Source organism: Mesitornis unicolor, unplaced genomic scaffold, assembly GCF_000695765.1.
Source record: "Mesitornis unicolor isolate BGI_N332 unplaced genomic scaffold, ASM69576v1 scaffold26564, whole genome shotgun sequence".
In the NCBI taxonomy this organism is placed as follows: domain Eukaryota; kingdom Metazoa; phylum Chordata; class Aves; order Mesitornithiformes; family Mesitornithidae; genus Mesitornis; species Mesitornis unicolor.
Genome location: NW_010181194.1, coordinates 13,369 through 39,875, shown reverse-complemented (window position 1 = coordinate 39,875; position 26,507 = coordinate 13,369). Strand labels below are relative to the sequence as shown.

Below are 26,507 nucleotides of genomic sequence, written 5' to 3'. Positions count from 1 at the left end.
AGAAACAGACACTTTACTAGAAGCAGTTTTGTCTTACCTGCACGCTTTGTCTCCCTGACACAGTTCCACCATTCAAAGAGCAGAGACCATCAGACCAAAAACAGCGCCGTAAAAACCAAAGACTGGTATTTCGGTTGTAAAATCATTATTTATTGTTACAAATATACATATGAATAAAATCCCTTCAACCTGTAATGTAAGTGGGCAGCTGTAAATTTGCACCCCCTCCCCCCCCCAAAAGCTGAAATGTTTTTACAGATGTCAAACTATTTTTCTCGTAGAATTACACATTGAAAGGAAGCTAATATGCAGACAGAACCGAGGAAGGCCTCTAGAAAACACCAATATTAATAAAATTTCAATTGCCCTCATTCCAATCAACTATATACATTAATATATGAATGTGGAAGCATACCATGATTATACGTCATCCAAATCCTTCTCTGTTGTGCTTTTTGACAGTACACAAATGTAAGCGTTGGAGCTTTATGTACAGTACGGGAGCAGGAAGAAAGCAGCTCCCTATGGGAGAATGTAAAAACCATACCCAAGCATTTAATATATATAATCTATACAAATTATTTTATTAGTGTGCTCTTTTAATATAATTACAATGTGCAATTGCATACCGCAAGAATATATTTATAGGTAAGTCACGTGCAGATCTGACACATTTACATTCAGCAGTACAACACATTACCTGCTGTACAGTGTATTAGGGTAAGACAGTGTCCAGTTAATTTGCTTTGCTGTCTAAATGCCCTAATGCAGGGCACTCTCTGTAGCTGCTTCAGAGAAATTCAAGTAGAATACATGAAAGAATCGCTGGCTTTAGCAAAGGCATGGAAAGGAGTGTCTGCGTTGTACAGAACAGAAACTGGGGACCGAATCAATGCCAAGGGAGTGTACTGTAAATCACGATTGGAAGATCAGGTTTGCTGCGTGGCAATGTACCTGTGGTCAAAGAGCAGCTGGCCAGAAGGGCTGCTGATTGCTGTACCCTGATTGTTATAAAAAGCTCTCGCGCTACGAAGCACTTGTACTGATTGCTAAACAAAAATAAAATCTTTATCTGCTTCTTCGCCAGAGTCACTGGACTTGCTTCCCTGATGGCCGTCTTTACTTAAGGATCTCTGCTTCAGTTCCTGGAACTCGTGTGACTGCTGCCCAGGGCTTCTTTTTGCAGCTGTTTAAAACAGAAATAAGGCTTACTAATGACTGTAGGAGAAAGTGCACCCCCTGTAGTAGTAGTGGTAGTAGTAGTGGTAGTAGTAATATTATTATTATTATCATTAGTATTATTATTAACATAACATAACATGATATTATTATAACATAATAATAATAATGTTATTCATGCACACAGGACGGACCTGCGCCAGCTCCCACTGAATTCATTTGCAGTAGTGGGAGCAGCATAGGCTGCTCCTTCAACCCAGAAAAAAGTGAGAAAGAATCACAGAATCAGAATCACAGGATTATTGAGGCTGGAAAAGACCTCTGAGATCACCAAGTCTAACCTATGACCTAACACTACCACATCAGCTAGACCATGACACTAAGTGTCACATCCAGCCTTTCCTTAAACACCTCCAGGGATGGTGACTCCACCACCTCCCTGGGCAGTCCATTCCAATGCCTGATCACATGAAAAAAGTGCTTTCTAATATCCAGCCTAAACCACCCCTGGTGCAGCTTCAGGCAATGCCCTCTCGTCTTGTCACAAGTTGCCTGGGAGAAGAGCCTGACCCTAACCTGACCACAACCTCCCTTCAGGTAGCTGTAGAGAGTGATAAGGTCCCCCCTGAGTCTCCTCTTCCCCAGGCTAAACAACCCCAGCTTCCTTAGCCTCTCATTATTAGACTTTCCCTCTAGTCCCTTCACCAGCCTCATTGCTCTCCTCTGGACCTGCTCCAGCAATGTCCTTCTTGAAGTGAGGGGCCCAGAACTGTACACAGTACTCGAGGTGAGACCTCACCAGAGCTGAGTACAAGGGGACAATTACATCCCTACTCCTACTGGCCACACTATTCCTGATACAGGCCAGGATGCCATTGGCCTTCCAGGCCACCTGGGCACACTGCTGGCTCATGTTCAATCGATTGTCAACCAGAGCAAACTTCATTCCACTGTTGCTTGGCAAGCAGACACACTTGAAATACCAAACTTAGGACTTCACTGTGACATGAATAAACACTTCAGTGAGAAGCAGCCTGGAGACTTCTGTCTGATCACATCCCTCAGACCAGCCATGCACATCCCGGGCAGGCCTGTATCCCTAGCAGACAAATCTCTTCTCCCTTTTGACTCAGCAGCCCTAACATCAGGATGTTCACCCTGGCACCCAAGTTACCTGAACTGCTGCTCCCTGCCTCACCAGCACTGCCAGGTCTCTGCTTCCTGATGGGAAGGGGGACAACCCACGGCTCTGAGCCCAACCTGCATCTCTTCCAGCTGAGACCACGGCTCTGCACCTCACTGGGCTTGGCAGTGGAAAAAGCAGGAGGACATCCCCACTGCCCATGATCTAAAAGCAAACAGTATCCGTTTTGTTTGCCCACCACTCAAAAAATCTCAGTAAGGCCAGGGTTTTCCCAGAATCTGTAAGCTTTGAAAGAAAATGGAAAGAAGGTTGTAAAACCTTGTTAAGATTTCTGATCTAATCAGGTCTAAAATTGCTATGGTAACAAGAAAGTTATTACACACATCAACAGGGGTGACATTATGCGAGGATTGATGGCTTTAGAAATCTCATACCTACAACTAAAATGAACCTTTAAAGACACAGTGGCCCTGGAATATGACTTGGTTGCAAGTCATCGCACTTCACCCTCACAAATTCAAATGTTAAATTACAAGACCTTTTTTGCGCCACCATTTCAGGTAAGGACCAAGAGGCTGTGAAACAGGGGACAGAAAGCTCTGGCCCTTTTTCATTTGGCACAGACATTGTCCAGCTCTGGACCTCTGCTGTGGCGAAAGCAGAATGGACGTATCCAGCACACGGCTTGCTGAGACCCACCTTGGCACACATGGCACATTAGTTTTCCTGAACTCAAAATACCCATTTCCTTATCTGTGTTAGCCAAAATATGGGAGGAAATGAGAGCCAGCAGCTACACGCTTGCTGCATTCTTATCCTGGCACTGCAAGTAGAGAAAGAAGAGGAAAGGATTTTGAGAAAGGTTTTTAAAACTATTTAATGGAATTGGAGAGGATTATGATACCTAAAATCTGTTAAAAAATAATTTAGGCATTTCCACCTTCCCAAACACCACTGCTTTTCAAAGAAAAAGGTGCTTGGAAATTTTTGAGTCATTCTTGATACCTGTACCTCCTCGTAATTACAGGGCCTTTGTTTGTCACTCTTCAGACAAAACCCAGAAACACATCCTGCATCAACCATTTCAGTTTATGGGCTAATAAAACAAGACACGTAGTTTGCCCTCAAAATGCCTGAAAAACATACCAGGCATTTAACTCCACATACTGCAAGCAGGCTTCTGCCACAAGAGCTTGTCCTTGCCCTCAAGAAACCACACATGGGTGAACCTGCACTGATCTGCAGCAGTATTTCAGCTTTTGACATTTACTTTATCAGACAGATATCTTAGAATAAATTAAAATATAATAATTTGATTATGATGGGGAAGAGAGATTTGAAGTCTGGGTGGGCTGAGTTTGATTCTACAATATGAAAAGAAAAATCACTTTATACATTTTGGGCTGAGGATGGAGAGGGGCAGATGGGATGTTTCTTTCCCTTTACTAAAATGAAATAACACAAGTTATGGAAAACTTACAGAAGGGATACATGATGTCTTATAAACATAAAAACTGTGGTAAAGATAATAGTATAAGATGTTCAAATACCTCATTAAAATACTTCAGAAAAGAAGTAATTTTGAGTAAATGTAAAAAAAACGCCAACAAACTGCAGGTGATGAGAAGCATGTAAACATATACCATTTGAGAACAGGAGGTTTTATATTTTAAAAACACATAGATCAAACAAACATTTTACTGAATGAGTTCACTAGAAGCCAAAATTGCACTTCAGGAAGCATGGCTTTAAGCATGCCGCACAGTGCTGGGTTTGGGTTATTTCGGCATTTGTTTCTTTATGCAGCTGAAAAGCAAAGAGCTGTGTCAAAGCAAGCTGATGTACCCAGTTCTCAAATGGTTTTGAGAGTGATGTACTGAAACTGGCACTAACAATCTTCAGGTTGAAATGTATTTTGAAATACTTCAGTGCACGCATCTTAAAAAAGGAAAGGTGTGTAAGAAAACAAAGCAGTGTAGGTCATGGTTTATACTGAGCCCTTTTCTGCAGAGGGGCTGCAGGTGCTGTATGGCACTGGTCACTGGTGTTGCCAGGAAGGAAATTTGCATGCATTTTAATATCTGGACACTTTTTCATGCCATGTAGTTCCCATGGAGACAGAAAGATGATCAGCATCCTGTGAGATTTTTTTCCCTTTCTCATAATCCAATGAAAAACCCTTTCGTGACTTCTTTGCTACTACAGTTTCTTAGCAATTGTTAGTGCCAGTTATCAAGCACCATTGTGATGAAAAATGAAAATGTCTGACCAGAAGTTGGCTGTGCCTTTCCCTGCCCAAGCACATGAGCTTCCTCTTCTGCACTGGTAGAATACTGCCCCGAAGTGGTTTTCACGCTGCCAGATGACTTGGCACAGTCAGGAGCTGTATCTCTTTTTTGACTATCTCCTGTTTGCTCTAGCAGAAAAAAGGATTAATTTATACCCTTAAGGTGTTCTGTAGGCCCACATACGGAAAGTAGCATAAATAATTTCACTTATCCATCCCATTTAATCAATTGTTCAAAGAGTAGTAATCAATATGCCAGATGCTTGCTTAAATTTAGGCCAGATACTTGCGTGTGTTGGTAACTGCAGTCTGATCTTACAGGTACGCTGTGTAAAGAGGTGTAATTTGAGATTGTCCCACAAGGTACAGTTAAATTCATTAACAGAAAGCAATTTTATAATCAAGTATCATCTAACGCATAGCTTTCTTTTGCAGGAGACAGAATTTTGCTAACTTAGGCAGATTTGCAGTGATTTACCAGTTGCAGAAATAAATTAAGTGTGCTAGCCTGAAAGACAGCTGAAAGCAAGGACAGAGGAATGACTAAGTAAGGAGGTAGTGCAGTAATAAGGAAAAAGAAAAACCTGAAAAAAGAATTAAAAAATCAAACAAACAGAATTTACTCGTTCCCAAACAATTTTATGGAAAGCATAGCAGCTACATAAAGACCTGGAAACCCAATTTTAGCAGTTCTAATCTATTATTGATAAAATTCTTACAATATGATGTAGTGGCAACTAGAAAACCCTGTGTTTGGCCAAGTCGTCTGTGGAGGTCTAAGGGAGCAAGGAGTGAGGAACGCACAGCATCTCACCTCTTTTGTGTAAGGATTACAAACAGCAACCACATTTTAAAGATAAAGCAATTGTCCCTCTTAATGTGACAAGCACAAACAGCAAAACCTTGCCAAATCTCTGCTGTGTTAGATTGCTGTAACACAAAAGGATTGTAGGTATGATCTCATATTCCCTGCTCCTACAGTATGTCCTCTCTCATGACAGGGAGATGGAGAAGGCACATAGCACAGAAACAGTGAGGCTAACCTCACATTAAAATGTCCCTGCAACGAGTTCCATTACATTGTGTTTCTCTGGTTATGCAGCGACAAGTTCTCTGGTGAAAAGCTGGTGAGAAAACAAGGGCTCTGGCATACACAGTTACTAGACAGCAGCTGAGAGCCTGTTGTGGCAAGAGCCTTTGGACACAGGATGGTGCCTGCTAGATCTACATAACCCAGTGAGATCATGGTGGTACTGGTGGGCTACCTCCATGGCACAAAAGCAGCCCAACAGCATCGTCCAGGTGGCTGAAGCAAGAGCCACAATCTGTAGACAGATACTGCACATGTGCTGACATGTGGTCACCAAGTGGTAGCCACCATAGCAACAATTCTTCAAGCAGAGCAAAGCCCAGACTGTGAGATAAGTAGTTTCATAAAGCAAATGGTAGGTCTAGGAGAGAAAGGGAAAAGCTTCTCAAAATACAACTCTAGACCATCCCATTCTTGGGAATGGCTTTGCCCTCCTCTCATCTAGTGGGTAACAGTGGGCTCTGTGGGCAGCACAACTGCTGCCTACATAACCCAGCATTATGTATCTGCCTTGAGTTGCCTGGCTCATCCTACACTCTGTAATAACCTTGGGGCTCACTGTCTTTCTTAAGTAGAGTCCTTGAGAGGAAGAGGTCTCACCCTCAGATGTCCAACCTTGTCATTTGTGCCAGCTAACACCATGTTGAGCAGTATTTCTATGACTACTTCTTCACATATCCTACACTATCAGAGGAAGCCTTAGCTCTTCTAAGACCCAACTGTGGACAAGAAAACGCATCAGCGAAAGTAGAGATCCAGCACACACATGAAAAGCAGCAAAGAGAAGGCAGCAGCCTTTGGTAAAAGGTACCAAGCCCTGCCCTGGCACACAGACACACTGCCCGAGGAGGAGGAGGTGAGCTCAGTCACATGCGGTGACCCCACAGAAAGGAGGAGCAACAGAGCAACAGGCTGGCTGCAAGAAGCAAAGTCATGGCTGCTCCCCTGAAATGTCCTGAACCACAGAGCTGCATTTCACATTACTGTGTGTGGCCAACACCAATCAGCATCTCGATTCAGACCAAACTAAACCATAACATACACAACACAAGGGTTCCTTAATTGTTCAGCTACATTATTAATACCAAGGGATTCATCTTTTGTTTGGTTTGATCAACAGAAGAAAATATAGAGCACCAACCCACATGTGGAGGAGATGGGAAATAGGTGACTAGATACACTTCCCTTGCTCTTTTCCCTCCAGATGAGTACCTCTCTTCCACCCCAAGTGAAAACAAATCAGGGGACAATGACACATTGAAGGAGACAAGCACGCTGGAACAACAGTTATATCAACACTCCTACCTTCTTGAGAAAACGTTCTGACTGTGGGGCTGCTCTGACCATCCTTTTCTTTATCAGAAGGAACTTTCTTCAGCACAGGTGGAAGCAGGGCAACTTTTGGGGAACTGGGGCCGGAAGGAGACTCTGGAGCATCCTCTGTGGAGTACCATGAACAAAAGGGTGAGAAGTTTTAATTGCGCTGTAGTTCACAGAAATGGTGCAGTGATGATGGGCCAACTCCCAACACAATATACAAACAAGAAACAGCTAGAATAGTGTCAGAAAAAGAAGGGTTCAGGAATTTACATTATGCCAAGAGAGCACATGATGGCCCTCAGTTCAGGTGAAAGAGTTTTAAAAGCCAAAGATCCCAATTTCAGCATTTTTAACGTGTACTGCTGTTGTAGCACAAATATAAATCTGATGGGACCAACTGATTTTCCTGTAAGACATAAGTATGCAATTTGTAAACAACAGCTGAAAATTATTTTGGATGGGTTTTTGGAAATATTTGTTCTATTTATATTTTATTGTTCTGAAACATAATGAACTGATCAATTTAGATGTCCTGTTTCACAGTTATAAGGCATAAAAGTGAACCAGTGAAACAAATTACATAAATAGACAACAGAACTCTGTACTGCCAGGAATAAATTGCCAGTACATAACATGATAGCACCTGCAAACATTTTCTAAATAGAAAAAAATACTTCATCCTCTAGACCGTGAGGAAATCTGGAATTTAAATTCAAATCCATAGTTTAAACCATCTGGATATCTTGTTTCTCTGAAAGGCTGGACATGCATTAGGTATGGCAAGTTGACCATCACCTTTACAGTCCTTACAGAAAGACCTTTTCAGCCTTCATTTGAGCAGCAGGGAAGTACAGCTACAACAGACTACTTAAACTGCTTGTATGTTTTCTTCCCAAGGAGTAAACAGTGGCCTGTGTAGGCAACAGAGGAACTAGGAAGATACATTAGTACTGAGAGAAGGAAAAAGAACTCAAGGTATCACCTGTATTGCGTGGTTGTACAAGGAGTTAATTCAGTTGCACACTAGAAATCAATAGGAATTAATCTCACTGTTGAGGACAAACCACAAAGGAGTAAATTTTTTTACGTTTGGCAAAGGAGACTGATGACCTTCCAAATGCAACTCGATCTGATCAGATACACCAGTTCTTGGACCTTCTCCATGCTTCTGATGTGCCTGTGAGGCCAGTTGCTTTGGGAAGCTTGGTACCAACATATGGATGAGCACAGTGCTTGGCAAACACAGCTATGGATTTCTGAACTGAAGCTGTTATGTGCTTTATTGAGGAACCACTTTCAGACTTTGATAGTTTGTGGACATCTGAGCTGTGCTCTTTTGTCCTCAGATTACTTAGCAAAAATTTGCTACCATTAGTTTGGCCACAATGCTGGAAACAACAGCGGGAGCAAGAGCATAAAACAGATTACTGCTTGGCGTCTTCATCACATTGCCTGGGCGTGCTTTGCCAGCAGGCTGCTCCAAGTACTAAGACAGAAGTTAGACTGCAACAGAGATGGTGCTGCTTTTGCTGGCACCTGAGGAGCTGGCCTATTATAAGTAAATATTAATTACCCTCTCAAAGTACGCTCTCCCTGCAAGAAATAGGAGCTGGCAGAAACAGGTAGCTCAGGTCTTTCTGATACCTAAGATTCTGAGACAACACACTGCCTATTTTACAGATTAAGGATCACCAAATAAGCCATGCTTTCCTATTGCATGCGTCTTACCTGGCACCTCTCACTTCTATCACCATTTCTAAAATGGCCACTAAAATAAAATCAAAGACTTCTAAAACCTGGAGGTGATTCTGTACTTGCAAAACATTCTGCCCACTGGGGTGCAGAGACCAAGTAATGCCTAGGTACACACTGAGGACAGGGAAGAGGCTATAACATCCCTTTGCCCTCTCATCCTCACCAGAAATCACATCTTTCTAAGGTCAACAGTGGTTATGGGAAAAGCCTAGAGGTCTGCGAGCTCTTACAGATGGTTATACTCACATTTTTCAGTCACTAGCAATTAGTAAGCTGTATTGCCATAGCTACTGGGGGAATCAGTAACTAGCATTTAATTCCCTCCAACTGCAGTGGCTATTCTTTGGGAAGGGGGAGTTGTGACACTGGGCTATTAAATAGTGGACAGCCAAACGTATGGGAGATCTGCTGAAACATTTCACACCACTGGAAATCTTGAGATAATATCTGGGCCGGAGGTTAGGACAGAGCAGAAGTTCATAGTCACTCAACTGGCAATCTTGCAGGGTTATAAAGCACAGTCACAATTATTTCCAGTCAAAAGCAATAAGGAAAGAAACAAAGGCAAAACAAGAAAAAAGAGAGTGAGAGACAATTGGTTTGTGCAAGTTATTAAGAATAACACGCATCTGCTCAAGGGGCTAAGAGTAGCCTGCCAGAAAACCCCAAGGACTTTAGTATTTAGAGTCAGTTCTTTAGAGAAAATACAGTTATTTTTGTCAGTGCTACAACAGGGCTTTGATGCTGAAGTAGCGCTCTGAGCTCTCCTCTTCCATGAACGCAGACTAACTCAAAACAGCTCTGCCACTGCTGCTATTGCTTCTCCTTAGGCTTTACTATTGTGGATCATAGATTAAAGAATTTTAGTAAGTTTAGCTGAATTAGGGCAGAGGGAGGTGGAAAAAAAGGATGCAAGTCAAGAGGATGTGACTGAAGAACCTGTCCCTCTACTTCTGTTCAGGATGTGGTCATGGGTGTTTTCCCCACAGCCCATGCAACCACCACTCAGAAACATCCAGCTGGGATAACCAATGCCCAGAAGAGCTCCTCACCAGTACGAGATGCAGAGCGTGGTTTCTGTGGCACTGTGGGTCGTCCTGCCAGGCTGGGCTTCGTGGACTGCAGCGGGGGCTTTGGGCTGGTTGGTGTATTGGAAGAACTTCTTGCCTTTGCGCCAGCTTCTGCCTTTGGTTCAGCTTTTGAGTTTTTTTCTGATGACGCTGAGATGGAGTCACCTTTATTTGAGGCAAAGCGACTCTCTGGAAGGGTCTGCTGGAGTTTAGGCACTAAAATAAATAGACATGTAAAATAAAGTCTCCTGCAATACAGAAGACTCATGTGGAAAAATATCATCATTAGTTCACATATCACTGCTGCATTGCAGTGCAAGTCTGCAAGAGAATCCCTAATATTTCATTCAAAATCACTACAAGAAAAGCATTTAAATCCACCAATTCTGCAGTGTGCTAAACTTCATAATTCAATTGCCTCAGAGGTGATGGCATCTCCTCCTTTTTAATATATTTGGGGTGATAGCCGGCTGGACATTATACTCCCTTCATATTTCTGGGAGCAGATGGTACAGCTCCCCTGCTGAGAGAGCAGCAATAGATCATTGGAAAAGGCAGACTTTGGCTGTTTTGTGGCTCTACAGACAAAAGCTTGGCTATCCAAGATCAACAGAGAAATCCTGGCTGAGAAAATAAATCCCAAATGTGTGACCAGCAGGCTACATCTTTTTATTTGTTGCTTTTAGCAAGCTCTAGAGGAGATTTTGAAACTCAGTTGAGATCAAAGTATTCTTTATACAATATTTTGATTTATCTAATAACGCTGTATATGGATTATGGTTTCCACACATTAGCAAGTTTATCAACATATTCTATATCCCAAACAAAGACCAAGATATTTACAGATAAAAATACACTGACTTCCAAGCAATAAATCAATCCTATCTAGCTGTGCAAGTTGGTAGAAAGCCTGCTGGACTCTGCAAACAAGCAAAATGCCTGCCCTATTTTTCGTCTTTGCAGCTTTGGGAAGGTTGAAGGCTTTCATGAAGCAGATATAATGATAATCTTGGAATCTGTATGTCAGCTTGGGACTTCCAACAACTGTCACATCTTTATTCTCAGAACTGAATTACAGACTGACTGAAACGCAGACTGGTGGCCTTGGTACCTAGCAAAGCCAAGTATGTGCTCACAGATGCTGACTTGACCTACCTAACTGCTATTCCCATTCAGAAATCCTACTTGTTGCAAAAGTGCTGAGCACAGACATTTTAATGGCAGTGGGAAGGAAGGGAGTGTTGATGTAATTTGTTGCAAGCCAGTCTCCAGTATGTTTTTCCAGCTCATGTAGCTGTTTTTCAGCCCAGCTGGAGTTACACTCTGGCAAACCATACAGACTTGTGTGGCACAAATATATTTGCATGAGTGTGCGACAGAGAGAGTTCATGTCTGCGTGCATGCAATAGACCTTCATGCTGCAAGCAAAACAGCAGGGCCCCCTTCTCCACCTGTATGTGTACATACAAAAAGCAGACAATATCCAGACACGAAGCAAGGAATAAGAAATCCTTATCTGCTTCAGCAACACTACCTATAGTTCTTCTGTAGCAACATCCAGCTATTTTCCATTAACTCTCTTTCTTGCCTTCCTAACCTCAGGCTTGCTAGTATTATTAGAACCCAGTAAGTTAAAATAAATTAACCCAAAACAAAGACAAACTGTAGTCGCAACAGCAAAGAGCATCCTCAGGGAGCTCTCAAGTAAGAGTGGTAAAGAAAGAACTGACAGCTCGAGGCCAAAAGGAAGGGGCATGCACAGTACAGTGAGGTAGGGGTGAAATGTGTCATATACAAAAACAAGAACCAAAGAAGAACTGGGGTCAGACACCCCCAGCTACTCTAATGCCCTGAGCACAGACTATTCTTGCTCCTCTGACCTCAGTTTGATGCCATCAGGAGACACATATAGTACACAAGGGCCTCCTCCAAAGATAAGCAGGCTTTCAAAGCGCTGGTTTATAGAGTTCAGCAGGCTCTGAATAAGCTGTCTTTTAAGACTGGCTTTAGAAAAGTATGAAACCTCAAGATCTCTTTCTGAAGTTCTCAATCAACATGGACACATTTGGATTTAGATTTCAGCCTGTTTTTTCAGTCTTCCTTCAGTATGTTGTGTCACCCCTCCATGCCATGCTTGCAGGACACCTAGCACCACTGTTGAGAAATCATAGAATCATAGAATACCAGGTTGGAAGGGACCACAAGGATCATCTAGTCCAACCTTTCAAGGTAAAACTACAATGCATATCAGGTCAATCAGACCTGGATTTCCAGATTCAGCCCACTCTTTTCAGTCCAGTGAATGTAACCACCAACCACCAGAGCTGAACACCTTTTGAACACTTCACTGGCCAGCCCCAAAGATATGAACAGAGACCAGAACTTCATTTAGCCCTGAGATGGCTGCATTGTAGGCACTGCCATAGCAGGGCCTGGGTCTACAGCTTGACAAGGGGGCAACAGCCCTAGAGCTGCCTTCAGGAGAAGTGCTGTCCAACACAGTACAAAAAAAAGAGTTTGTTTCTAATCCTTTTCACATAGTGTAAGCTCATATTTTGCTTAATCAACTGTAGGCACACAACTTGGAGAGGGAAGTGAGATTTTTGAGGTTAGACATCTTGCATTTCCTAAAAAGAGTTTATACCAGGAAACTCAAACTGTACCTGTACCACTTCCATCCAGTCGTTCTGAGCTCATCGCCGTGTCAAAAGACTCTCTAGGAGTTGTGTCATTCCCAAGTTTCTGAAAGAGGGAGAAACACTCTCATATTAATAATATAATTAATACAATGTGGTGATTCTATTAGAGAAAACAGCTCTAATTTGGAAGTCATAAGGTAGAGAAAGGAATGATGGAAATAAATGGTGGATTCTCTCTCCTTGTTTCTCTTTCATGTCTTGGAGATTTAAGCAGGAAGAAAACAATGCTGATTTGTAACTAATACTGCCCCATGTCTAACAAAGCTGCAATGACACCCTGCCTCCTAAGTGACAGGTTTCCTAATGTACAGAAGTTGAAAACTGAAGGTGCTAGTTGGAAACGGTCTTTTCTCCAAGACAGCTCCATTTTTCAAAAATTCCTTGTTTAGGTTTAAAATAAAGTCTTCTTGTGAAGATCTAGATTTTGAATATGACTGCTGAATGGATATTATGCTCTTCTGCACACAAGAACAGCTTCATCTTTTAGATAAACCTGCAACACCACAAGTAGCAGTACTCACATATTTACAGGACTCCTCTAAAAACAAACAGACCTCACTTACTGAAAGGTGTTTAAAGCCCCCCATCACAAGCACTGCTGGATGCTCAGCAACTCTAAAGAAAGGGGGCTTCTTCTTTATGTGTTGATATCCTTGTGCATATGACTTACGTGCAAGTCTTCTGTTCTCAAAAAAAACCCTTTCCTAATATCCTGGCCCTAAAAGAAAAGGTGCAAAGACTTTTGTCTCACAGCTCTAGCCTAACTGAGCTTGAAACCAGGAGAAGCTTAGATATGCACCTGATGTGCTTGTAAAAGAACCAGCCTCCTTTTACTGTCTTACCTGTTACTAAAGCTTAGTACAAAAGGTGCATAGAAATAAGTGCAGGAAAGCCTTCGAAAGATAAGACTAGGAAATGAGTGAGATTTTTTTTTTTTGAAACTCAAGAAGTCGCGACAGACTTTTGCAGGCAGCTTCAATCTTCAACTTGATTTGCTATTTCAAGAGAGTCAGTATGGCAAATGACTTAAAGCAAGTGATTTGTGCTGGTGACCATTGCATTTGGTTATAATTTGATTATATACCCATGCGTTCAGGACACTACTGCTACTGATCCAACACCAAATCTGCATGACTCGTGCTGGAATTTGACTGTTCAATAGCGTTCAGAAATACCACACAGCATACATCAAACATGATCACTGCCCTTTGGAGTTTACAATCTAAAAGACTCCTAGGTTAGCATGTAGATTAAAACTGGACAATGGGAAATGTAGGAAGGAAGAGAACGGTTACAAGTAGCAGAGGCACATACTAATGATCAAAAAAATGAACCGATTCAGAGCAAAAATTAATTTTAAATATAAACATAAAGGAATGTTCTCTAAATATCCATGCTGGGTATGTGCCTTTCCCCTGTAGCGGTAATTCAATGCAGGTATTTCAAGCAAAGCAGATTTTGGGGAGCGATGCAGAAAAGAGTGTGGTTTGCCTTACAGATTTACAGATACCTCCATCTTCCTCATGCAATCTCACAGCTCCTAAAACAAATCTCTCTCTAATACAACAAAGAAAAGGATGGAGATGCTGAGAGCCAGCCATTCCTGTATAAGGCCCAGCAGGGTAATGCTGCCTCCTGACCTCTTCACTAAGTCCCAGGCTTGCACTTCAAATGGCACACTGCATTAAGGAGGATGCTATTAAAATGGTCATTAAACTGCCTGTACTGTAAAACTGCCCCGATACAGATATAACTACCCACTCTAGGGGATTATATTCCTACAGGTTTCAAGTATAAAATCATCTGTATGTTAAAAAACCACGTGTAAGCCAAACAAGCCCTCTGGTCAGAAGCACTCTAGAAATGCAATGACTTGTAAGGTGAGAATGGTGAGCTACGGTGCCTGTACAGACAAAACAAAGTCTCCTCCAAAGCTAGCAGGAACATCATGCTTTGTACCACTGGGTGAAAACTCAGTTTTTATTCCTGTTTCTTGACTGTCATTAATATTTCGGCTAAATTCTCACCTCTCCACCTCCTAATACCACGTTTCTTAGTGAGACTGTCTTGGCTATGTATTTTCAAAGGGAATACCACTCTCCACTTACTGGATTTTTCTTCCACACCTAGGGGAAAAAGGGTCCTTGAGAACAGAATTTACCAACAATTTCTTCATGGAATGTGAATTCTCATGAACTTTCACTGAAATACTAATTTTCCTATGCAAATATCTGATGTATGTGTAACACTTAGCTACAGCAAATGACTTTTAAGAGAGCTTTATGACAATATAGAAATTAATTTCACTATAAGTCTTTCCTCCCTCCCTAGTTATGGGACTACTGGGGAAATATAACCATGTACAGAAACAAGTACAAAAGCCAGTGCTGGCATCTATTAGTGCAGTACTTAACAATGCAATTAAGGTGTTAGCATGTTTGGTTTCCTGCTGTACACACATTACGAACTGCCATCCTGAGACAACACTAAGCACTTGCTGCAAAAAATATACTCTGAGCAGCTGTCAATCATTTCAGATGAAAGAACTTATCACAACCAGGCTCTGCTTTTAATAGAAATTCACACAAGGTTGGGAAATACTGCAGAATTTGGTGCCACTGAGAGTGAGTAAATAGGTTACAGATGATCTTGGTCTGCTCGTAGGTCTTGCTCGAGGTATTTAAAAATCCAGTTTGTAAACGCTAGATGGAGCTAAACGATCTTTTCATGTACGCCTAAAGGCAACACTAATCTGCAAATACTCCTCTCTACCATTAATGTCAATTCCCACGTTGTATTCCAAGCAAAAGAAAACAAAAAAGCATTTACCATCTTTCCATCTACTGTGCACCTGCTCATTGCTTGTATCTGTAACAAGACTGTGGTAGGGGATGAATGAAATAGTAAATTCCTTCTGGCTTTGTTTTCACGTGAAAAAGCTCAGAATGTAAGCAGCCATCTGTACCTTAAAGGAAAATACAGTTTTCTATCATACTGAAATTCTGATAAATTTGAAGATGTTAGGGAAGCTGATGTCATACCCACCCTAAACAACGCAACAGCAGGGGGATGCTGTCTTCTGTAGCTCAACCATCAGGATATTATATGACTTTCACCTTAATGAATATCATGAATAGAAGTACAAAACTAAATTATTCAATATTGCAATCTAGGATGAAGTATGCGAAACATTCTTTTGAAAAGCTGTTCAATTTTGTGTGATCTGGATGACATTAAGAATGGTTAACTTGGTGCCCTGCTGTGCACAGGGCACCTATTTCAATTCAGTTTTCTTGTCACTCTTTTTTTAAAAACAAACCAACCTACTTTTGCATTCCATATACATACAGTTTTACAAAATCTAACAAAAAATAAGATAAATAATCACTATTTTCTTGACAATTAAAGCTGAAAAAAGAGGAGTAACCTTTCCAAATAGTAAAAAAGGCAAAAGGTGGAAGAAAAAATACTGGGAAAAGGCAACAACTTTTCTTTTTGATAAATGAAATTTGAGATTTTAATCAATGCTACAGAAGCTCATCAATTAGAGGACTTCTACACCCTCCACTTAAAAAGAATTAGACATGCTAATGTTTTAGCTCAGTCACAACATTCCAGATCTGACTAACTCTAGATGACAAGTGTTAAGAACTTGCAGAGCACCAAGCACACACAATTCATGCAGTTGTAAAACTTTATATAACCTGAAGTAGCTTGGTATGGGGGATAATGGTGGGGAATGGGTAGCATCAGAGTGCCCGGCACATTGAAGAGGAAGAGAGAAGTGAAAAAAGGCTGATGGATTGGTAATTTTTGGACTTGCCAACTGCAGCTGGCAGGAAGCAGGGGATGATAATGGGGAAGTTCAATGGGAAATGGGCATCAGGCAAAATCGGTCAACACAAAATGTGTTGGAGCAACACAAGAATATTCCACCCTGCCTGTCTGTGAAGTAAAGCACGGTTCCTGCCCAGAATAAGCACTTCATAGAGGGGAAAATCAGAGAGAGAATGAAGGGAATCCAGACGGATAATTGGGAGTATTTTTTTAAACGTATGCTTGTTTCCTCTGAGTATTAGTATTTGAAATACAGAAATCAAAGGCATAAAAATAATTAGGTGTGGTACAAAAGGACAAAAATAATAACATGCAACAAGAAAAGTATAAGCTGAATAGCTGTAAACAGCGTCTGGAAGCCAGATTTACTTTTCTGCATGGAATATATGATTTACAATACAGTACATCACTTTTCTACATCACCTTCCAAAAGAGAAGAGTACAGATAGCTACCACTGTAGTTAACTCTCCCAGAGTACCAATGTACAGGGGGCACACAGTAAGAAGTTTGTCCCACACATCATATAGAGAGGAGACGTCCAAGCTATTCTTACCAAAAAGTTACTTTGTAATACGTGCAAACAATTATGCATCCTCGCCTGTGCTTGCGATGGCCTGACAATAAAGTGCAAGAGCTGGTATCACCTCCTCCACAAGAGGATAGAAAGTGCAGGCTTAAAAGTGCATGCCCTGCTCCATACGTGCAGCCTAGTTCTTGGCCAGGGTATTTGTGTTCAACCACCACAGCAGAGAGCAATTCTCTTGCAGGAACACCGTAAGCCCTGCTGGAAAGCAGGACTGACACATCAAGCTCCAGCAACCAACCCTTGTAGACCCAACCCACCTCCCCTGAGGACTCCTAGGTCTTGCTCATTTTTTCAACAACTCAAGAGAAATCAAATTGCCTTCACCTTCTGAGCAGAGGCTGCTCTCTTCTCCTGCTTGGCTTTCATTTCTGCGAGAAGTCCACTGCCCATCACCTGCACGCCGTATCTCCGGCCTCCTTGTGGGCTTCCTTTGCTGTCACCCTTCTCGGCTTTTGTAGCATCGTCTGGCTGCATCTCCTCCAGTGAATCCGGTGTCTTTAGCTCTTCAGATCGCTCTGTACCACCGTTCTGCTCTGCAGGCTTTACCTCCTTCTTGCTTGTGTCCACAGCTGGAGTTTTTGCAGCAACCTTGGGTGAGGAGGTCTCCTCTGCCACCAACACAGTCTGAGGACGTTCAGATTTGGAGCCTCTTGATTTGATTAAGTTAAGGAAGCCACTCTTCCTCGAGTCCCTTTTCTTCTTCTCATCACCTGCTTCACTGGGCTCACTGCTGTCTGAACCTTTGGCTGATGGCCTCCTAATAAAAAACAGAGACATTTTAAACACTTCTTCAATTCCTTCTTCCCTCTTTTTTAACTAGTACCTAATGATTTCTTCCATGCAAAGCCAATGTATTGTATGATCTATATGTTGCCCTAGGCCCAGTCATTGGCTGGTGTCTCTAAATTAAAAACTGGAGAATGAACATTGATAACATTGTCTTGAAGATTCCTGTGCCGGCCTTGTGCATGGTATAACGAAGAGAGGCAGTCGTTTCACCTCCACTGGGCACCTGGTTGTTTCCAACGCCAGCAAGGTGTTGCTTCAGTGGAGCTCTGCCCAAGCTGCCTATGCACATGCAACTTCACTCTGCTCTGTTTCCAGAGTGCCTTATCTCTGGTTTATACCTGCCCATTCACACAATTTATGGGGGATCTTGTCTCTTAAGGGCCCTGCTTGAAATAGGAACTAGTTGGGACAGACACCTTCTCTCAATAAGGAAAATGGAGAGGACACCTTTATAGTGCAGAAGCTCATTGTCCAAAAAAAAATAAAAATAAAAATAAAACCAAATCCCAAACGAAACAAAAAATCCCAGCCTCCAAAACAACCCACCTTCCTCGGCATCTTATGAGTGGAGTATTCACACTTGAGGGGAAAGCTGGGCACATAACATGTTTGAATATGCGCGCCCCAATCGGAGAAAGAGCCACGGGTGCAGCAAATGGAGCAAAGATCCTTAGCCACGGGCATGGTCAGGGACAGGCACACAGGGATACTGCAAGCTCATGGGGACATCTGAAATGAGCAGCTGGCAGGTGCCCAAGGGAAGCACAGGAGGATGCAGCAGTCTGGGAACACTCTGAACTTAACCCATCTAATCAATTTTTCAAAGCTACTATAATTTTGCCACTACATGCTATAAAGCAATTGTATAAACTGCACAACCTTTATTCAAAGTTGAAGGAGACGTATCTTTCAGATTAATGTATTGCCTAAATCTGGAATACTACAAACTGGTCAAACGCATCTTTAACATATTTCTAAACCAACATAAATCTACTGTCATCTGTCAAAACACTGTGCTCAACAGCAGTCCTTACTAGAAGGAGACACCCGTGTGTGCAACTAGAGTGGAGACCCTCAACCAACACACAGTTCTGCTTCAGCTCTAATGAGCTCCACTGAAGGGCAAAACAAAGTCAACTGAATTACAAAAATACACACTAGTCAACAATCTCCTCCACATGGTATATTAAAGCAATTTATTTCAAAGTAGTAATTTTTAAGGAAGGATAATTGAATTCACAATATCTTGACTTCTAAGGCATCTTCTGACTTTGACAACAGCAGCCCTGGGTGTTTGGAACAGAACTAAAATACATATCAGAAGTGCTACTTGCCCAGCTATCAGGATGGAATTTATTTATTTTTTTTATTTATTTAAAAAATGAACTTACTTTGAATCCATTTTTGTCACTTTCTTTGTGAAAAATTCATCCACACCTTCATCCACTCTCCCCATGAGGCCATTCTGATCCCCTTCTGGAGGCACTCCAGCAGACACCTGACAGAAGAAAAATTTCTCTCTGGTATATAGGAATCTAAGCATGTTTGTTTCAATGATAATAATTAAGACATTACAAGAATTGTACGTGCCAACCAAATCTCAGTGTGGACAATGGAATCACTACTGCAATTCCCCCTTTAGTCAGGCCAGTTGACATCAAACACAAAGTAATCCAAAACACCAGTGACAAATTGGATACTGCAATGCATGAGGTCAAGAATCAAGTGCCTTGGGCTTGTAAGAACAGAGCACTAGGTCAGTTAGAAAAGAAAAAAAAAGCAGTTAAAAAAAAAATCAAATCTTGATCAGGTGGTGACCTGAAGGAAAGTATTTTCAACAGCTAGTTGTTTCCCTGTTCAGAGAAAAACATATGTTCTGGATTTTGGATTTAGAGATTTAGAAACGGAGCTCCAGCGGGCTAACAGAGCCTTTTATAATTCATTCAATGAAGCACTTGTAAAAGCAGAGACTCCAAATACAGAATGAGGTGTTTCACTTCAGGAATTGAACACAGATTTTCACTAAGTGTCTGAAAATGGAAAACCTGCTCCCTGTCTTTGGTTTCAATGTCCACATTTTGAATGTGGGTGACTGAAGGCACCTAAACCAGGCTGATGTAGTAACACCTGCCAACCACAAAGGACCTGTGGAGATCAGCTAGTGACTCTGCAGCCTCCTGGAGATGAAACACTGCCGCCTCCTGGGAGGACTTCTCATGTGGTACGTGGCTTTGATGTGAAAAAGCTCGGTTACCAGTAGTGAGACTTCCTTCTATTTAAATACTGCATGGAAACCTTTTAGGTGACTACAGAGGACTCCACAAGACCCAACCCAGTTGTATTCTTGGTAGTACTAATGACCTGGAATCAGCTTGCCACAAAATACCAGGGTTTGTAATTTGAAACCATTTAAATCAAGGAATCTCCTAGTTGCCCCTGTAATTCCCAGTAATCCCAGCTTCCCTTTTCAACCGGAATACGAGCTCTTTTCTATGCCCCTTAAAAAGAAAAATAAATGGTCTTAAAAGCTGTTGTTAACATCAAACCCAGCCTCATTAAGCCAGGACAACGGATTGCATATGAGCTAATACTTAGACACATCCATGAAACTTCTTACTTTCCAGTGGCTGAACCTTGCTAGAAGCCTAGTCTTTACTTTGTTATCACAAATAATAATTAATATTTTATTGATTATCTGCTGTAGCAATGTAACACAGATCTGAAAAGAGCCCATCTTTTGCTTTGCTACCAGTCAAACTGCGTATTTTCCATTAGAATGAATTTTATTTTAAGTACAATGACTTCACAGACTTCAAGCTCTGCCACCTTTGAGGTTTTCTGCAGAGAACTTGTTTAGCTGGAACATCTGACACCAGGCAGCAATGCAGATATCAACATCTCGGTTGCTCACACCAGTGCTGGTTGTCTCAATATAAATATTTACCTTCTCACTCAAAATACAGTTGACACTGATGTTTCAATTGAAATGTGTCAACCAAAAGTGGCTGACACATTTCAACAGAAATGAGAAACCATTTAATACTGATACTGGAGCCCTCCAGGTAGTAGGAACAAACAAGTATCAAAGGCAAGTGCATCTTCTGAAGGGGAAGTAATGTGAGAAGCCAATGATGGACAGCAAATGTGAAGATCTGCCTTGAAAAAGAAAACAGTTAGCATCTGAAAAAGCAGTGAGTTTCTAAAAATGTACTAAAGATGCACACAAGTGTTGAGGGCCTAATAAGGCCCTCGAGGCATAGGATTTTCTTGTAGATGTTTATTGTAATACCGCTTAGTGATCAACATTCATGTAAAAGCCTGAGATCTGTTTATGTTGTGTTTTACGCTCCTAATGCAAAAAAAAAAAAAAAAAAAGGTTAAGTTTTCATTTGTCAATTTTATTTTATTTTTTTAGCCTAAGTTTAAAAGTAAGCCTTTAATGTTTATTTATTAAGGAAAAAGCTGCTTGGAAGCAGAAATAAATAAAATTAATCACAATCCCTTTCATACATTAGAGATTCACCTCTTTGCTGTACTAAATATTCACACGTGATTGAAGAACTCATGAGGTTAAGATCTCACAAAAATCTAAACTACAAACAACTGTTTCATCGTATTGCTTCAAAATTACTTGGGGGTGGGTGGTGCTGAGATTCCCCCCCCCGCATTTTTTTTCCCTCTAAACATTCATTTCAGAAAAAACTCTGACAAAACTCAATATTTTTTTTCTGCCCGCCCACTCACTCACCCTAAGTTAAAAGTTTACATTTCTCCATTTTTTATCCAATTTCCCTTTTTCCTTACATTTTTAGGCTTACAAAGAACAAATCTGTTTTCCAGCAAAACCAGAGAAGTACAGCTGTGATCACCTGAGACCCCTTAAATTACTAAATGAAAATAATGAGAACAGCAAACAACGCAAGAGACCTGCTTTAAGAGGTAGAAAAGGTCAAGATTTTGCCTCCCACATTTCAAGTGCTTTTCTTAAACACTGCTTTCTGTATTCTAAATGTGGCAGAACCAGCAGCAAATCAATTCTGCAAGCAATGCCACAGTCCACTCATGACTCTGGCCTTCAAAATGTGGCTGTTTCACCTCTGGAAGCATCAAAGCAAGCATCTTAAGTCTTTCCAGAATTTGTTTAGACTTGTTATGAGGTCAGAACTAGTAAGGAATTAAATGGTCTATAAAAACAAGACAAGGACCAATGAGTTTAAGTAAAAAAGTTTCTTTCAATTTCTGCAACTAAATAATCCCCTAATTTCCCTATTTAATTCAATATGGATGAGTATTCCCACAACACTGCACTATCACAGGAAGTAGCACTTCTCCTCTCCAAGAAGTAAGATTTTTGTTTCTGTTGAGCAAGATATTGTATGTCCTAGTTCCATGCTCAGTAGCAGAGCACTTGCACTCCCATGTCCCGACTCCTTCCTCACCCCTGTGCAGGTGGAACAGGATGTGCCGACTAAGTTTGGAGGAGAGGCAAGTTTAGCAACTGGGAAAACACGCACGTTCTGCAGAATTGGAATTGGAAGAAGTAAACACAGATGTGTTTTCACTACAACGCGGAGACCAGTCCGTCCTTCTGCTACCTCTATTCTTCCCTGTTAAGTGCAAGGGAACGGAAAGTTGGCTTGAATATCCCCTCAACTTGAAGGTTTCTCTATGTCCAAGTGGTGCAAAAAGCACTCTACTGCCTGATACGATCTTTCCCAGCATCAGGGCAATTTTCAAGGGTCCTCTCTGCCAACACTCCTCGGGGAGCAGAAGGGGCCACAGACGTTCATTAGTAGGCAGCGTAACTCAGAGAGGCAATGTTTGTCCCTTGATAAGGGTTACTTATCATATCAGCTGTGCTCTGTTGCTGTGAGATAGCTCCATAACTCCTCCAGATCTGTCCTTACATACCCCGAGGACATACCATAACAGAAACAAATCTTTACTGATGTGGTACGCCAAGGAAATGGAACTATGGGAACTCCACACACATATACTTGGGTTCACACCAATGCCTTTCGTAGACAGACAGTGCTCTTCTGTTTTGCTTTTCTAAGGCAGGCTCCAGCATGAAAAGCAGATCTGTGACAATGCAGATTTGCTGGCCCAAACACCACCTTTAGTTAAGGAGCTGTGGGAAGCTGGGTGTCACAGAGTAGCTCCTCTGAGAGCTGATAGAAATAAGGATGCATGCCAAGTTACCACATCTTAATGCAGGCAGAAAAAAGGATTAAGACTTAACAAACCCTTGGAATATAATTGAAAAGTCTCATGATATTTTGTGCATTTCCTGTGAAAGCTCCAAGTACCTCCAGAAACAGCTTCCATGAAAAAACAAAAGCAAATTAAAAAAAGGATGAAACATAACCTGGTTTTAGGCTGTGTTAAATGAGACCAAAAAGGCTTGTAATATGGATTGCACACTGAAAGACATCAATACCAGAAGAAAAATTAAGTAGTTGTTTATGGCTTTTAAAACTTTAAGTTGTCCTCATCATATTGCAAAACCTGACATGGCAAAATCCAATCAACAGATGACATCGCCAGCAATATTTTAATGTAGACTCACTGCTGCTTGGCTGGGCTGCTGCTTTTTATTCCTTTTGGGCCTTAATTTTGTAAAGTGTTCCAGTTTTCTCCCTTCTTCCGATGGCAGCTCTGAAATGAATCCAGAAGTTCGTTTGTCTGGCCTGCTGGAAGGAAATGGTGGGTCTTCTATATGGATAGGTACTTCTTCCAGTGCTTTATCTAGATCAAATTCCATTTCTAAGAGAAATCAAAACTTTCTAATTAGACTTAACATGCTATTTAAAACAAAAAACAATGCCATCCCTCTCTTTTGTGGTAAATAATTATAAACACATTTAGAGCACTCAACCGCAACATGGTCGTGAGCAGACAGAGCACTGTTAGCAAGTATTTACTATCGAACACACTCACAGAGTCACAAAACAAAGCAACCCGCGTGGGTCTCAAACGCAATCCAGCAGCAGGGAGAGTCATCTGTGCTTTTCAGTCAAGAACTACCTAAAAGAATCTCAGGCAAGCGAAGAAGCAAAAAGGTTTTAAAAAATTCTCACTTACCAAAAGCTCTGGACACCGGCCGGAGCATTCTACTGTGGATGCTTTTCCTTTTTGATTTAGGAGTCATCTATCAACATAAAACAAAACCCAAATTACTTTAGTGGACAGAAGAAATGACCAAGAGCACCTTTTCCTTTCTATCCAGCAAATCAGTTCTTCAAGCCTATGTATCATTTCAAGATCTGCTTGGGTTTCACACCAGCAGGGAATGGGGTTTTTTCTTCCCCTTCCCGAGCATTCAGATTTTTTTCTAAATTGATATTTTGTTCAAGGAAGTAGTTTATTCTTCCCATTAAAACCACAGGCTGTACACAGGATGCTTATTTGTCCAAGCAGTAACTCATTGATCTTCACCTGTAAAACAAGGAAACTATTAAAACCTGACCTCTAAACCTGAGATCATGTGGCACAGAAAACTTAATTGCTGTAACCAGTATTGCACACTAATGGCAATACCAGGGATAGTGTCCCTCTTGTTCTGGCTTTTATTTTTGATACAAAATACAGTTCCTCAGCTCATTTGTTAGTGACATACTACTGAGAATTATTAAAATTCCGCTATCTATGCCTCTGGACACCACCACACAGCTCACCAAACTTCCCTAGGAAAATGCAATCTTGGAGCACACAGACCTTCTTCAAAAAGCAAAAGTATCTTGTCAGTGCTAGCAATACCATCAGCAAACACATGACTGACTCGGACTTAGATGTGCTGAGAATAGGTGGAAAGTGACCTTGGCACACATTCAACAACGTTACTGAAAGTTATGCGCTATTATTCTTCTCATCTCCAAATTCCCAGAAAAAGAAGTATGTTGCATAAAACAGCACAAATACCTAGACTTAAGGTTTGGGTTTTTTATTTTTGAAAGAAAGCTGCCCTTATGTTCTTGCCTGAAGCCTTCTGAAAGTTTGCATGGCAAGAAAGACAAGTTTTCCTACAGGAAATGCATGTGTCACCAATTTCTAACCTCTTACCATAGCTTAGCACTGTAAGACTTTTAAACAAAAAGCTGCCCTGCATGTTTTCTGAAGAGTGACCCGGGGTCTGCAAAGATGGGCTCCTTTTGTGGTGGTCTCCTATGTGCTGCCTTTAGCGACATTCATATACTTCCAATTACTTGCTAGTCTTGAAGCCTAGAGGCTTCAAATCTGGAGCGTCAGTCAGGAAGCTGTTATGGCTCACATCTCACTAACAGAATTGTTAATCACATTTAGTAGTATCAAATTTATATGAGCCAGAAAAGACATAGTTGGCACTGACATTTCAGACAAATCATGAATTATTTAAGGTAAGCATTTGCTAGTTTTTATGTATGGAAAGTTCAGTGCACAGATTTACATGTACTGAATTCATATTTCCATCCAAAGTAAGTCAGGAGATGATTACACCACTATTCACATGCTTAGGGTTATGACAGGTTTTGGGAACAGGAAAGTTATTACCCATCCTCCCAAGACCAGATAAAGACTTGCAGACTACAGAGTGGGCAGTGCTAACACTGTCTTGGGCAACAGGGCTCTGTTTTTATTGCCATGCACATTGCTGGAAAGAAGTGATACCTTCAGGTGTTGCAAGTTTCCACTTCCACATTTGACAAGCACCAGTCAATGATATAATAATTTCAAGACCAGCCAGGAAATAGCTTGCCACCTGAGCAGACTTACCCTGAAACCAGTGAGCAGGCAAAAGGGTCAGACATTACTTTCAGAATTACCAGTAAATTAAATGCAATGGATTTGATGGCAAGTGGCTGGAGAGATGCTGAACCTTCTCAGCCAAAACTGCAGTGGACTGTGCAATGGGTGGGCAGCTGGGCAGCCTCTGAACTGCACATCTTGACATCCATCACTCAAACCTGAAACAGCCAAAGGCATCCACACTGCATGGAAGGAAGAGCTGAAGCGGCTCAGCATTTGGGGACAGCAATCAGTAGTCCCCTGGTTTTGTTTCCAGCCGCAGCCCATTTCTCTTGTTAATATATATTTGCATGCATTTTGGTCTTCTTGCCACTTTTTTGTGGTAGTGTGACTGGAAATTACAACTAGTAGGATAATGCAGCAACTCATGCACTAAAGATGATCAGAAAGGAAGATAGAGAACATGAATGATGGGAGACCTCAAATGAGAGGGCACCAATGCAAAATCGCACAGGGCAAGTTATGAGGTTGCTGTGCAGGGACGGAAACGCTCCAAGACATCCCCAGTAGCCAGGAACAGAATTACTTCATCTTCCTTCCCAGACAAGAAAATGCCCTGAGATGACCCTGCAGAGCTTGTGCTGATGACCATAAGCCAGTCTCTGGATCACTGCTGTAACTTACTGTCAGCTTGGCACGATCCATCAGCAGCTTGGTTGCTGGGGATAAAGGCAGAGGAACAGAGATGCCTCCCATTTGCTTTAGCAGCATGAATAACAGCTATACATACACTTTTATTTAAAACCTTCTGTTTCCTAGCCTGTTTAGTAAGTGCACAGATGAAAGGCTTCTTGCCAAGTGAACTTTCTAGATCACATGCAGAGCAAAATGGGTCAAAGCATTAATTTAAATAGGGCAGTGTGCTCTTTCCACAAAATATTAGACTTAATCTCAGCTTAATATCTCAGCCACTGTGCAGTATGCTGCAGCAGCAGAGCATGTGTCATTACCAGAGGAGATATCTG

At 41.5% G+C, this 26,507-nt stretch overlaps 1 protein-coding gene across 1 annotated transcript; it reads right to left on the bottom strand.

The window, feature by feature from the left end:
* Positions 1–126: 126 nt before the first annotated feature.
* On the bottom strand, positions 127–19,255 carry LOC104539756 (leucine-rich repeat-containing protein 16A-like; the record flags this gene model as incomplete). Its single annotated transcript, XM_010183358.1, has 6 exons — positions 127–1,186; positions 7,006–7,140; positions 9,828–10,061; positions 12,509–12,587; positions 17,293–17,725; positions 19,149–19,255. Coding segments are annotated over 6 exons (1,125 nt in total), but the record flags the coding sequence as incomplete, so codon positions are not given.
* Positions 19,256–26,507: the final 7,252 nt, after the last annotated feature.